The 15331-nt window shown below is 39.6% G+C and overlaps 1 protein-coding gene across 2 annotated transcripts; it reads left to right on the forward strand.

Annotated features, from left to right (window-relative positions):
- The first annotated feature begins 1667 nt into the window (after positions 1–1667).
- Positions 1668–11746, forward strand: PARL (presenilin associated, rhomboid-like). 2 transcript variants are annotated; one of them, XM_009077436.1, is made up of 8 exons: positions 1668–1785; positions 2189–2293; positions 4061–4156; positions 5798–5947; positions 6304–6374; positions 7700–7801; positions 9504–9601; positions 11365–11694. In XM_009077436.1, the coding sequence occupies exons 2-8, from the start codon at positions 2281–2283 to the stop codon at positions 11480–11482; spliced, it is 648 nt and encodes a 215-aa protein (XP_009075684.1). In that variant the 5' UTR covers positions 1668–1785; positions 2189–2280; the 3' UTR covers positions 11483–11694. The 2 variants fall into 2 exon arrangements, with proteins under 2 accessions (XP_009075684.1, XP_009075685.1); XM_009077437.1 differs by lacking the exon at positions 1668–1785 and having other exon boundaries at positions 2192–2237; positions 11365–11746.
- The last annotated feature ends 3585 nt before the right edge of the window (positions 11747–15331 follow it).

Genomic DNA, 15331 nt, shown 5'->3' on the forward strand with positions numbered 1-15331 from the left:
GAGAAAAATATCATCCTTACCCAGAAATGCAGATAAATCAGTAGTAGGAGTTTGTATATCTAAAGTAGGTTCCATTTGCTTTTGCATCATAAAAAAGAAAAACTCATTCTTGCTGTGTCTAAGTTTTTTCAAAATAATTCCTGAAGAGGATAGAGCTTAAATTCTGAACCTTAAGCATAAGACTCTTTAGTGCTTTGGCCTCTGAAAATGCATTTGTGTTTTCAGCCTCTAAACCCTCACAAACATGAGATTTTAAAGGTATTTTATCTTGAGAGGTGACATTTCACTGCAAATACTCTGGAGTTTGGGCAGCAGGAACAAACAGTGCTGCAAGATATGTTATAAAATTAGTTTGCATCCCCAAAGTATCAGTCATTTAGCTTTTATTTAAGTATGCTTTATGCATGCACGTTTGTTTCAAGGTTACTACTGTGGCTTGTCTTGATTGCCCTTTCAGGTCAGTTTCTCCAAGGGAAATGGGGCTGAGTGTGGAGCTGGAGGAGCTCAGGGTCCTGGGTAGGGCACACAGGAGCTGTGTTTGTAATGTGGACTGTGCATACCAGCACTGCTTCGGAAATGGGTGTGTGGGTTATCCCTGGTGGGCAGCTGAGTGTCACATGGCTGCTCATGTCCCCCACAAACCCCCAGTGGGCTGGAGGAGGAGGAAAGGGAGAAGAAATGCAACAAAACTTGGGGGTAAGGATAAAACAACCACTAAAAAATTTAGTAGTTTAGTAAGCGGGCAAAGGCATCACTCACCATCTCCTGTGGACAGACCAGTGCCCAGCCAATTCATGAGTAATATACATTAAACCCCCTAAAATCCCTCTTTTCCCTTTTATTGATAAACATGACATTATGTGGCAGGAATATCTCTGCTTAGCTCAGGTCAAGTGCTGAGTTGTGTCCCCTCCCAGCCTATGGCACACCTGCAGTCTCACTGCAGGGCAGAGTGAGAAATGGGAAAGGTCTTCATGTGGTACGAACACCATTCAGCAAAACCTAGAACATTAGTGTGTTAACAGCGCTGTTTTGGTCAAAAATCTAAACCACTGTACCATGTATAAGCTGCTAGAAAGAAAATGACCTCTATCCCAGCCAGGCCTAGTATAGCATGCTTTCTTGCTCCCTGTACGAGAACCGCAGGTGAGATCATGATCAGCACTTATTATTGTAAATAATTCTAGTTTTACACTTTTGTTTTCCTTCAAAACTTGAAGGGGAAGATCTGGTGATTAGCTATCCAAAAAAGAAAACAAAACTGTTGTTAATAGGCTTTAACTCCCCAATCCCCATCTCAATGGGTAAGTTCTATTTTTAAGAGTTCAGGATTCCCCCAGTAGCTTCTGAGAGCATCTAATTCTTGTATTTTAGAAAAATCATGATTTTTTTTAGTGTTCTTGTACTAGGGAACTGTATCCTGTGCCAGAGAACTAAACAAAAAAATGCAATTAAGTTGTTACTTTGATACAAAATAGAGAATGATTTGTTTCATACAACATTATTTCCCCTGCCTCTAAGCTGCAGATAATTTTTATGACATTATCCCCATCAATATGGTTGGGAGCTATCAAAAAAATACTTGTCCAAAATGACTCTGAAGGTTGAGAAAGGGAAAGGGGGGTGCCATTTGTCTGTGGGCTGACTGCACTCAAAATAAACTTTTTCAGGGGTTTTAAGCTTGGAGGAGGGCTGGGTGAGCTGGACCCAAGGGGGAATGGATTCCACATCTTGTGAGCCACCTCTGCAAAAGTGACCCTGGCACAAAAGTGGAATCTCTCAAAGGTGGGTGGTGTGATGTTAGCATTAGGGCGAGGCTTAGTCGAGGCAGGATTTATGCTAACTTTGGCTAATCTGCTAAAGTAAAGCATTTATGGGCTTGATCTTCGTTAAGTACAAGCAAGGTAAAGCCATGGAGTTGTGTAAAAGGATATAGCCCCATTGTTTTTGAAGAAACTCTTCATCTGTATTGGGGTACTTGGTGAAAAGGAGGGTAGATAACTCTTCTTGAGTAAGGAAATGTCAACTTGAAAAGCTAAACCGATCAGAAGTAAAAACGTTTTAAGCAGATTTACATGACAGATTTCAAACAGACGCTTTCCATTCTTAAAAAGGTGTAACCTTACATGACTGTTTTTGAAATTCAAATACTTCCCAGTGGCATTGATGTACCACAATTCCTTTTCAGGTTAACGTCTGGTGGAATAACCTGACTGAGGGTCAGCGAGCTGTGACAGGTTTGTGTTAGCTTACAAGTATTAGACATTCACAGGAAGAGAAATGTGGCAAACAGGTACAGTATGTTACAACAGATGACTTCCTTATCACGTTAGGTTGTTAGGCACAAAGCATGTGTAAATTTATACCTGCACATACACTATTTCTGCTACACTTCCTTCTCACAGACTGTTTATTTTGTATGCAATCAAAACAATTCCTGTGCATCTGTGTGAGAGTGTGGAGGGTTAAACAGAATCCTCTCCCAGCAATGTTTTTTTCAGGAACTGTGAAAAAACAGCACATGCTTTAGAAGGAATAGCTGTATGTATTCCACTGACCTGTGGAAATAAAATTGCCTAATAGTTGTTTGCTTGCTGCATGATATATGAAAAGTAGCAGAAAATTATCCTTTGAGCTTTCCTTTGGTTATGATGTAGTTTTGATGGGTTAGCCTAATGCCACTTGAAAGCCCCAAGATAAATAAAGAAAAGAAATAGATGAAAACTTGGTTCAAATACAAATGAAGTAGCTGAGCCATATCTGCTGTTATATATCCTACATTAAGTATTTACTGAATCTGTATTAGCAGGTTGTTCTCATGAGGCTACTTAAATGCCATTTCTATGTCATTTACTTTTCTGAAGAATCATTTTGGAAAAAAATTTCAACTTAGTAACTCTTTGAAGAGTTGACTCCCGATTAAGAATAGATTGCATAAGCGCTGAGCGTCTCAGGCCAAAATCATCTCTGACCACTCAATTAACAAGTGCTGTCAGGAAGTTTTGTACAATGCTATGAATTGCTTCAAGGTGCAAGGGAGGTCATGGTACAGATACTCTGTTGGGGTGGTGAGGATTGATATTCTATAGCCTCCTGCAGGGATACTTACCCTTGGTTGCCATAACCAGGTTGTGCTTACTATACTGAAGTTGACAGTCCTGTAACAATTTGGTTTGGCATGCAGGGCAAGTACTTCCTCTAATAAAAGAGCATTGTAGGGCAGGACAGAGTATTGAAAGGAGAGATCTATTGACATTTTGGTTCTAGGATTTATGTATCGTAGCTTTTCACAATTCTTGGATTTTGGTGCAAACTTCAAGTGGGAATAATTATGTGACGTTTACCATCATGTAAAGAAGTCATAATTATTTTCCCCTTTAATGTTTCTAGCTATTATAAAACATTTTAAGTACCTAAATGCTTGGCTAGAAGCAAGAAAGAATAAATTTTTATCACAATGTTTCTAATAATTTGTGTTATTTTTGAAAGTCAGATTGCAGTAACATCTGTGAAGTTTGCTGTCTCCCAGAGGTGACTGTGCCATAGCAATGCCAAGTCAACTTATGCTTGATCTCTAAACAGTGTCTTTAAAGTTCTCTCAAAACCAAAGCTCCCCACAAACAAACAGGATGTGTCCTGCGTGTTTGTGTGCTCCTCACAGCCTTTTCCCCTTGTGCAGTTAAATGCAATTGTGCAGCAGATTGGTGCCATTTGGGAATAAACAGCTGGAGAGGCAAGAAATGAGACCTCTTAGCTGGCTCTTGTTTCATTGATTCTGCAGTGGAATAGCAATTTGATACCACAGCTTGCACATCTTCTGGGCTGTTGCCTGTATGTTAAGACAGTTGCAATTAAATGTCATATTTCTGTAAGACTTGCACTGTGTAAATAGAACTCTATGTTTTTCTAAACTCTATAAAGAAGTGGCTACTGCTTTGGATGGAATTGTGGAGAGAAAGTTTGATTCTTAGAAGCTTCCTTTTGAATACTTGTTTACAGTAAGCATTATGATGTGTTACCTTCATAATTTGCTTTTATACTTCTTCCTCCTCTTCACTAGGTATTATAGCTGCAAATGTCTTTGTGTTCTGTTTGTGGAGGCTCCCTGGCATGCGACGGATTATGTTTACATATTTCACCTCAAATCCATCCTCCAGTAAGTGAACAGTAATTTGGGTGAGTTTTCTGCGTGGGGATATACTAGAACCTCTGATCATGCTGCAGAAGCTTTGGGTGGCACGTGGCTTACTTGTAGCTCCGTCACCCACAGCCAATGTCAGTCATGCCCAAACACATCATTCTGTCCAGGCAGGAAATGGTTTGAGGGGAAAAAAGTTAGAAGTAAAGGATATGATTTTTTTAAACAAACAAATCACTGGTGCTTTTCTAAATGCTGTAGCATCAAAACCATTGCCTGCTATCTGGCTCTTCCCTGCGTTCAGTAGCAGCTCCTGCCTGTTTGAAGGGAGAGGCACTGCTCTCAGTGATACCAACCCCAGCTGCTTTGCTGGGTGGAGTGCAGATCACGTCACCCTTTTGGAAGAAGAAAAATAAATTGTACTATGTAATGCCATTCAAAAACTAGACTTAAACGTGATTATTCCCCCTCCCTTTTTTAATGTTCTGTGGGATGCAGACAGAACAGTCACTGGTCATATCCATGTGTGCTTTTATCAAGAGACGAGCATCAGTCTGTGTGCTGTGTGTAGGGTCCTTGTTCCAAAGCTCTGCTTTGAGTCACATTGTAAAATCAACCAACCAAAACCAAACAAGTCCACAAAACAACAAAACCCAAGCAAAAGATTAAAACCACCAAACTTGCCTTTCACTGAGTGTGAAGTGTTCTGAAGAGATTAACTTAGGAAAGCAAATTACTAGTATTTAATGCCAGAACAATTGGTTTTCATTTCTACAGCAGAGAAATGAACTAAAAGGATGAGACAAAAGTGTCTGGAGAGTAATTCCTGATGCTGTCCTCTTCTGCTGAAAATGTGGAAACTCAGCCAGTTCTGCCACACACTCCAAAGCTAAAGATAGCTGTTACACAGATCTGAGTATGTCACCCCAAACACTCCTGTTTTAAATAATGTTGACCTTCAAACCTGCTAATTGGCTTGTTTGCATTTTCAAGGCTGCTATTTCAGTGAGGACAGCTAGTAGGTTTTTGACAAGGAAGCAGTTTTTTCTTTATGTGGAAACTCAGCCAGTTCTGCCACACACTCCAAAGCTAAAGATAGCTGTTACACAGATCTGAGTATGTCACCCCAAACACTCCTGTTTTAAATAATGTTGACCTTCAAACCTGCTAATTGGCTTGTTTGCATTTTCAAGGCTGCTATTTCAGTGAGGACAGCTAGTAGGTTTTTGACAAGGAAGCAGTTTTTTCTTTGAGTTCATCTCTAGCAAATTAATTTTATATAGCTGCTCATCTAATATATTAAAAATCTTTGACCATATACATAGAGAAACAAAACCTCTTTTTTCTTTTTCAAAGCATAAGAGACGTAAGAGAAAGGTTTTGTCATAAAATGTCAAAAGATAAATGTTTTACATGAAACATTTCCCAGTAGGTAACTGTACAGCTTGCACATCTCTGGGGTGTATGTGCTACATTTCAAAAGGTATTGCATGAAATTTCTTCCATTTCTGGATTTATTCTATAGCTTGTACTTAAGAATCTAAGCATAATTAGCCCATAATATGTCTTGATGAATTTCTAGTCTGCCTGATGGGTAAGTTGAAGCAAATTTAAACACTGTGACTCCTTTATGTTCACTGGGTTTTTTCCCTTTTGCAGAAGCCCTGTGTTCTCCCATGCTGCTCTCTACGTTTAGTCACTTCTCCCTCTTCCACATGGCAGCAAATATGTATGTTTTATGGAGCTTTTCCAGCAGCATTGTCTCTCTTCTGGGATGTGAGCAGTTCATTGCAGTGTATCTTTCTGCTGGTAATGTCAAATACATATTTATAACACTTAAAAATTTAAATATATATTCATGAAGTAAAGTGTGTGCATGGTTAATGGCTGTATGGTGACAGGTGGCCGTTGTTCATCCCACACAGTGCTCTATCCTAAGGGCAGTATTTCTTTGCTGTCATACAGATTTTTGATGGGTTTAGGATATTGGGCTTCAAAATATAAAACCATATTTGCCTTTAATTCATGCTTTACTACCAAAATAAAATAGCTCTTATATGCAAACTCATGGGAGTTGTGTGGGAAATGACAGTTAATTTGTACTTTCTGATGCCTGTTCTGCATTGCTGGTATTATTTCCAGTGGTATTTTCTCTTTTTTTTTAGGGGTTATCTCCACTTTTGTCAGTTATGTTGCTAAAATGGCCACTGGAAGGTTTGAACCATCCCTTGGAGCTGTAAGTATCTTGGAATATGAGAGACTTTATAATGTTCTCTGAAGCCATTTTGAAAGCCTCCTGTATTCTTTAACCTGCTTAAAAGCCAAGAATATATTTGGGATACTGGAAACTAGGAAGGTTTACTAAAACCAACCAGCCAGGCAAGAACTTGCCTACTCTTCAAACATGCTAACTCTGCTGTGTCAGCCACCTAGAACTAATGCCACTTAAAGCTAGTGGTTGTACACCAACCAGTCCTTAAGAGCAGGACCTCCTGTCCCTGAGCAGATCAGTTATATAACTTATTGCAGAAATCGTATTTCATAATTGTGGATCAGTCTTCTCTAATTGAAAACAGAATACTTTAAAAAGAGAGAGTGTAATCAGACAATCAGACTGAGCATGTGATGCCAGTGGAAGCTGTAGGGCATGCTGTGCAGGAAGGGCAGCACTCCTGCCAAAAGTCTCACAGGATGGAAGATAGGAGACAGGCTGAGGAGCTCCTGTAGCTGCCAGTTCTTTGCAAGTATTTTTAGTAGTAGAATGTTTTAAAACACTTAACTTGCTTTGAGTTTGAGGTTAACCTAGACATTTGCCAAGTTTTAACAGTTTCTTAACTTTATCAAGTAATTTTCATAAAAGCCAAAAGTCAGATTCTCTTTTTTTTAACTGGAATGAAAAAAAATCTGTTCAGCTGGGCCAAAGCTAGAATTTTTGGTAGTGCTGTGTACGTCCCTTTACCTTGTGAGTATACTGTATCTGGAGCAAGATACATTCCATTAGTCTGGCTGATGTGAACTTTCTGAAATTGCCACACGTTGCATTAGTTTGCTGTATTTGCAGCCTTTCCATTGAGATACTTCATGGATACAAAAGCCCATAGTCAGTTTAGTACAGTCAGGGAATTCCTTGTTTCATTGACAAAAGATTTTTGTCCCTGTCCATCTGTTATTTCCCTTGGTTTTGTACAAACTTCAGAATGATTCCCTTCATCTGATGTGTCTGTGCTTGATTAATGTGTGTTAGATTTCTAGGGTTTACTGGGGAAAAAAGTACATTAACATGAATTGTTACCTTAAAAATCAAGCAGGGGAAGGGTACTCATTATATAAGAGTATATGAGGGTTATTTTTTCCCAGTATTTTTAATTTCAGATATTTAAGTAATGTTGTCTTGCTTTATTTATATTCTGAATTTTGCTGTGGTGCTTTGCACTTTGAAATTTACCACAGGGCTGCATTTGAAAAAGAAAGCCAAAAGGAGAACAGGTTCATATGCAGGAAAATACATTTTCTCTTATGTAACATCTCAGCTTACTTTGATGTATTTTAATGTATTTACAGTCGGGAGCTATAATGACTGTCCTTGCAGCTGTATGTACAAAGATGCCAGAAGCAAAACTAGCCATCATACTTCTTCCAATGTTCACATTTACAGCAGGAAACGTAAGTGCCTTTGATCTTCAAAGACATTCTACTCTTAAAACATTTTCCACATACTGCTCCAGTATCTGAGCATGTGTCCTCTTCATTTCTGTTTCTAAGTTGTTATTTTGAAAGAGAACACAGGTCCTGAAAGTCCTGGGGATCTATTCTGAATTGCTGCAACCTAGTACAGTCATTACACCAGTGTGTATTCTGTCCTCTATGGGTCTCCTTCAAATCACATCCCAAGAGGTAAAAGAAGCTGGGAGGGAGTCGGGCTCACCTGTCTGAGGAAACCTGCGTACACACCCTGTTCTTTCTGGTGGGTGCTATTTTTATATAGCAGCACTTGTAACAGACTAATCTAATACAGTACAGTGTCTTTGAAGAAAAATTTATTGAGATGACAAGAACAGATTTTCACTTCTCAGGGGAGATTACATTCCAGCCCTGGAGGAGTATTTGCCTCCTCTGTTGGATACCATCTTTTGAAACTTTAAAGAACACTGTTGGGATTAGAAATAGAGTACTGAGACTTTCCTTCATGTGTAGTACTAGGACTTTTTTTTTGTTTAAGTTCTTTTATGCACACCCACTGCTACATTTAAGAAAAGCTTCTCATGTACATCTTAACTTGCTTTAATAAGTTAATCATCTTTGGTCCACTACGTGAAGTTATTTTGCTGCTTAAAGCAGTTAAGCCAGGTCATTCCAAGATCATGAGATTTAATACTTTTGCTAAGTGAAGCTTACAGATTTGAACAAATGTTCTTAGATGTAGCCTTTGTGTTTTGCCTGCACTTCTGCTGTTGTTTTTTTGTCACTACCCTTTAACCGCACTTTTCTTAAAAGAGATGGCAGAGCCACTGAGAACATTGCCATGGGCAAGTACTCACTACAGCAGTGTAACAGTGGGACAATTTAAGCCCTACTATATGATTGCATTTCTAAACTGTACATACTCCTTTAGCCTACCTTACCTATATTGTAATGGGCTTTAAAATAAGCAACGGAGCAATATAACTGCTGTTATAACACATTAGCTAAAGTAGCATTTCATCCCAACATTAAATCTGTTGGTCTTTTTGAAATGAGGCATTTAGTAAAACGTTGTGTACTGACAGTTACAGTTACTGTGTCTCCTGGGGGTGGTGTACCATTGCTCATGCCATTTCTGGCCATGGAGTTAATCACTGTCATCCTGATGTTCTGCCTTCCAACAAATGTTCCCTTTATCAGTTTACATTAGATAACAGGGATGCTGCCCCACATGTTCCACTAGAGGGTTGTGCGTGGGAGGACAGATGCACATAAATCAAAGTGATGTCAGAATTAGAGAATGAGAATGCTGCAATTATATATTTTGTGGTGTCTTTTACCGCATCTGTCCTTTCAAGTAACTTCTACTTTTTTCCTGTCCCAAGTCTGGAATGTATTTGTAGCTTTAGAATGAAGATGGGAAAGGACTGAATGTTTGAAAATGACACATTCCTACCCTGGACTATTCTGTAGCTGCTCATATCTGTTTTGACAGCACAGTACAGCTGAGCACCGACTGTTGTTTTAAAACAATTTATTTTTTTATAGTGATTGCTTTGATATAAAACTTACAGGATGTTTTTTTATCCCAAATTTTTGCTCTGTGCCAGAATAGAAAGCTGTTACCAGTGGCCATTTTATGCTGTGACTGATCCTGTCCATTCCACGTTCTTTTTCTGTCTAGGCTTTAAAAGCCATAATTGCATTTGACACTGCAGGGCTTGCTTTAGGCTGGAGACTTTTTGACCATGCTGCACACCTTGGGGGAGCTCTCTTTGGCATGTAAGTCTGTATTTACTAACTTCTGTTTGGTTTGTATTTAATTTAATCCCATTTTTTCCTCTTCCTGTTATAGCTGAAGTGTGGGGTTTTATTGGAAAGTCATCTTAAGTGGCATTGAAGACAACTCACTGTTATCCTTGCAGTGCTGTAAAATTTTATGGAAAAGGCTGTTAATGGATTCTTAGAACTGAAATCATTGAGCTGAACTGCCTTAGAATCATAGATGAGAGGTCAGATTGTCCTGTCACCATAACCTAGGCTGGCTGTCTCTGACCTGCTCTTCCCAACACATTGAAGAGAGTCACAAGGCAGAAAAGATTCTCATGAAACACAGCATGGACAAATTAAAATAACTTTAAACAGCTAAGAAAATTTCTTTGTTTCAGTGTTTTGCCTCTAATTGCCAATTTAGAGAGCACTACAGAGTTAGTATAAGCTCAGGCCAAATTGCTTTGAGCAGCCTCTACTGCTGTTTCCTCAGTGTTGCTGCACTGCCATTGTGTGGAGCCTTCCTAATTAGTAAGGGTTACTAGGAACAAGTTTGTAGGAAACAGTTCTATATTGTTTCATGTTTGAACTACATTATGAGTTTTTCTACCCAGTTGCAATATTGTCTTAATTTGCACACTTACTGCAAAGTGCATTACAAAACATTTCATGTTAAACTTTGAAAAAGCCTACCTGGGATTTAACTAGGCCAGACTTAAAGGCAAACCAGTTTGTAGGCCAAAGTGTTTGCTGTTTATTGGCTCTGGTGTCAGTAAGTTCTGTGCTGCACAGTCTCCTTTTTCTCCCTTTCTCTGGCATCACAAATGCATCCGACGTAATCTCATGATGTTTCTGTATCAGCCTGTTCATTATAGTAAATGCACAATCTGCATTATAATGCAGGTTCACACATTAAAATAGGATAGCAGTGGCAGTAAAAATTGTCTTGAGTTGACAGATATCTTGCTTTCCTCACCTGCATGTATTTTACCTGTTTGTTCTACTCTGTGATCATTTTGGTCACTACATCCTAACACAGGGCCTTTATTTGGGACATTTGTTGAATAGCCAAGGTATTTTGTATACATTGCCTCACAGACAATTGTCCACTTTGGAAAGCAGCTAGAAGATTTAAAGGAACAGCCTGTTCACCTGGCACTGGCTGATGGCTCATAGAAAAGTGCCTAGGCCTCGGGTGTGAAGTTAGGCTTGTTGGTTCTTCCCCTTGTGCCTCTTCTCTCCACCAGATTCTCCCTTACTTAATCACTTACACTGATGTTCATATATCAGCATATATAGTTCTTTATGAATATCAATTAAGCTAAGACATTTTGATAGATTAAATATTCACTTAGATGCTTATAGAAGAAAATTCACTTTGAGTGGAATGTGGCTGTTCATTATGGCACAGTTGTATTTACGTAGGAGAAAAACACTTACTTGGTGTTGTCAGAAAGGATTAGCACAAGCAACACAACTGTTTTAACAGTTTCCTAAGTGGAAGTAGTTTTTTGTGTCTTTTAAGTAGCAGTCACAACAGCATGAAATTCCAGGCATGAGAACCATTCTTTCTCAGGACTGAGACAAGCAAGAGCACAAAGTTAACTGGGTGGAGTCAAGAGAATGAGTGGCTTACCTGCCATGTTCCAAGCATCATGTTCTTTCTGCCTCAGTTTATCTTGTCTTCTATACTATTTACTTGGGTTTAGTGATCAGCCTGTTCCTCCTCAGATGCAGAGAAAAGTTGCAGTTTTAACTATTATTTTCTTTCTCAGGTGGTATGTGACTTATGGCCATGAGCTCATATGGAAGAACAGAGAACCATTGGTGAAAGCTTGGCATGAAATGAGGACAAAGAACACAGGAAAGGGAGGAGGTGGAAGATCTAACTGATTCTAATCCTACAGATTCCTTGTGCCCAAGTGGTATATTACTTGAAGATACGGGATTGAATTGGTTTTGAAGGGTTTTTTTTGCTACTCCACATTAAGCCTCTAAGGAGCTGAAGTTTCTAATGTAAACTACAGTTACAGAAATGCATACCCATGGAAAACAAACTCTGACAAAGGTGGAACAATAAAGGTTTTTATCCTGTTGCTTTCTGAGGTAACGGTCTGCGTTACATTTTTAAAGGTGGAATAAATCCTGTTTTTCAATGAAGTGGCCTAAAGCTCTGTCCAAAAAACAACTTCAAAATGGGGTGCAACTGGTTAATACTTAGGAAGAGAAACATTGTTAAAACTGAGGAAATTAATGGAGCACACACTCACACCAGGTGCTTTCCTGGAAGGCATGCTTTAGGTGAATTGGACTCAGCATAAGGCTAACGTGAAGTTCAGTGGTCTTTACTGTTGAAAAGACTGGACAAGATGAGCCAATGGTCTCTTTTTTTGATCTGAAACTTGAGGTACATGAAGCAATACTGGATTGTTTGCCAAAGCTTACGTACTGGTTCATGGCACAGGTTTATGTGTCAGCTGTAGCTTATTCAGCTTGTGTTTTTAATTTCTGTTCACTTCCAAGATGCTTTGACATCTTGTTAGATTTTACCACAGTGGTATATTTTCCATAATCATATGCAGTGGAAGAATGACATACTGTGGTTTTTTATATTTTACCATGAGTTCTACTGCTTTCTGTATTCTTTCACTACATTACTTTGGGGGTGTTCTTTAAGTTGTGGTGTATTGTTAGTTTCCTTTAAGGTTTTCCTAAGAATTTTAAAGCTCTTAACATTTGGTTCAGAATCTGCTATTTCTAGAAAATAAGCAGCTTCAGCAAAAATAGTTGGGGTGCCCAAGATCAGAAACAGAAGTAACTGCTGAAGTAAACCTGAGGGTGGTACCATGTCCAATGCTGCTATTCTACAAATAAAAAACAGATTTGGGGTGTAACGCTACTCTGTGCCTGTCCTGCAGTGCTGATACTGGACCCCTTGCAAAAGGCTGAGGAGTCTGCCTGGTTACATGCTGATGGGTTCAAGCCCTTAATTCTTCCCTGTAAGCAGTTAGTCATTCCAGATGAACTGACCTGCGAGAGAACATGTTGCATTTGTAAGCAGCCGCCTGTGCTTTTTTTTTTTGTTACAACGGTGCCTTGCAGAAACTACATTTCCTGTGGGGATAAAGAATACATAATGCTAAATGACACCAGTTTTAATAAATGATGGAGTACAAAATTGCTGTAAACTCTCTTACTGCCATAGGCCAGTGCTTGTCTAAATCTTTTTCTCCCTTAGAAAAATGAGGCACTTGAGGATTTGTTACTTGATGTGCCTGTGGACTTAAACACTTGAAAAATGAAGGAGCTGGAGTATCTAACACTCCTTTGCTCTGCTCCAGAAATCTTACGGCTTTCTGTTTCTAATCTGTCATTTATTCCCCTTTCTTGCTTTGTTGTGTGGTGCTCAGGACAAGGGAGTTTTCCGGGTTTCAGCCACAGTGCAGCCCTGCCTGCAGCAGGGAGAGGGCAGCCAAACATGCGGTGAGCACACTCCTGCCAGCACAGCCACCTCCCGGGGGGGGCAGGGGGAAGCCAGCAGCATCAGGAGATGGCCACTGAATGGACTGTTGTAAGGGACTATTCCATGCCAAAGCAGCTCAAAAGCCGTATCTTACAAAATTCTGCATGTTGGGTTTACATCTATTTAACACTCGTGTTGTCTTTGTTCACTTTCTGTAATTTCCCCCTCCTTATTTTGCATTACCTCTTGACCCTCTCAAAAACTTAGCCAGTTTCTTCCACGATTATGTAGTTGCTCAGAGTTTTTCAGTGATCCTGGCTGAAAGCATCAGGGAATAGTACCGAAGGAAATACAGTGTATAATCTCTGCAGGACATTATAATTTCCAGGTCTAGAAGAATAAGCCCAAGTTACCAATTTTCTTCACCACAGCAGGCAGTGCCTGCCTGAGAGAAGTCATGCCCCTGTGTCACTTGCAGGGTAGAGTCCCACTTGTGTGTCAAGACTTCCAAAGGCAGCATGGTGTTGCTGCACTCTTTCAGCTTGCAGGAAGGGGCTCAAACCTCTTGAAAAACCATCCTGGAACTGCCACAAAGCTTTGGAAGTCACCAGCTTCTCAGCCAGTGGCTATGGTTTGAGGGTCTCATGCCTAAGCTTCTCCTTAACTTTAGTCATTCACTCTTTGAAAGACTGTTCCATACCTGAATCTTCCTCATGTATAGAAATCCTAGAGGTATTTAACATATGTAAGGTTGTACAAAAACGTTCATGTGGCCAAGCAGTGAGTTTCATGTCATTTTGCACCTGAGCCTTTGCAGTGTCTGGCAAAGGCACAGTATTTTGCTCTGATCCAAAATTACTTTAAAACTACAATAGGAAAGTAATTCTTAAGTCAGTCAGACAAGTAATGGCCTAGAGTTATGACAGCTCACTAGAGTAAATAAGATCCATTTCTGGCAAGCAAATGCCCTTCTTGCAAAATCTGGCATCAGTACAGCCAGTATCTCAATAGTTAGTCTCACCTTTGAATGACAAATTAGAAGAATGAAAAAAAAAACCTATCCCAAACTCAAAACCCAAACCCAGAAAAAACAAAAAGAACTGACCACCTCTAACAAAAGCAACTACATGAAAAGATTTCCTCCTCCCTTTTCAAAGAGATTATTGTGAATAAAAATACAATGTGGTGATTATGTGGACACTTGGCAGAGACAGCAGCAAGTGTTTGTGCAGGAAAATAGTAGTATAAAGTCATGGTTAATCATGTAGACACAATCCTTCATCATTTTCAGTAGTGCTAAGAAAGTCTGCTTTGGCCCTGCCATGTTTAAGGGCTATTTTGTTTCAGCGATGCTGCTCTACTGGAATATCATTTTAGTATTAAACTGTTTGAGCTTTCTGCCCCCATTCCTGGCAGCAAGAGCCATTTTGCTTTCTGATTTGATGGCTTTCCTTTGTCTTACTGTTGCAGTATTCCACCCCCCACCCCCCAGCTTTTAATCATGATAAATCTAAATGCAGATAGCTTTTTAATCTCATCCAGCATCTTCTGGTTTCCCTGTCTGAGTTAGCTTTTGTGCCAATTTCATCCTACAAGCTGTGATGAACAGCTGCTCAAAGCACTCCCTGGTGCTGTAGGTGGGCTCCAAGACACACAGTGCCAGAGCTGAACTCAGTACTAGGAAGTGTCAGGCACAGGATGAGCAGAGACATCCGATTTATTCTCCAATCCGTTTTGCTAAGTCAGCCCTAGGAACAAGGATCAGAGCATCATTTGTACTGTGCCAGTGCTAACAGATGATAAAGCGGATGTTCTGCCTTCTCACATGGCTGCGAAGTCTATTTCTCTCTACCAGATATTTTTTCTAAAAATTAGAACATAGAACAGAAGTTCTAGAAAAACGAGCAGCAGAAAATTAGGATATATTTCCCTGCATATTCCTAAAAGTAAAATTATGTCTGTGGGTTTTTCAGACAACAAATGAAATGAAGCATCCAACAGCCCATAAATTACTGTGTTGGACCAAAACCTGAAACTTCACCTTGCCCCAGTTGACATATGGAGAGATGAAATCAAAACTGCAAGTGCCCAGTCAGATATTCAGGACACCGGGATCATCTGCAAATGATTTTTTTTTTAATCCCTTGAAGATTGTACCTCAGTCCATACCCACATTTCTAGTCTTCCCACCAGAAACAAGTGCAAATCTGGACTGAAATGAGGTGCCAATAGACTATAGACACAGACTGCTCAGCTGACATAAAACAGTAAATCATAGC

The sequence above is a fragment of the Acanthisitta chloris genome, unplaced genomic scaffold (genome assembly GCF_000695815.1).
Source record: "Acanthisitta chloris isolate BGI_N310 unplaced genomic scaffold, ASM69581v1 scaffold10896, whole genome shotgun sequence".
NCBI lineage: Eukaryota > Metazoa > Chordata > Aves > Passeriformes > Acanthisittidae > Acanthisitta > Acanthisitta chloris.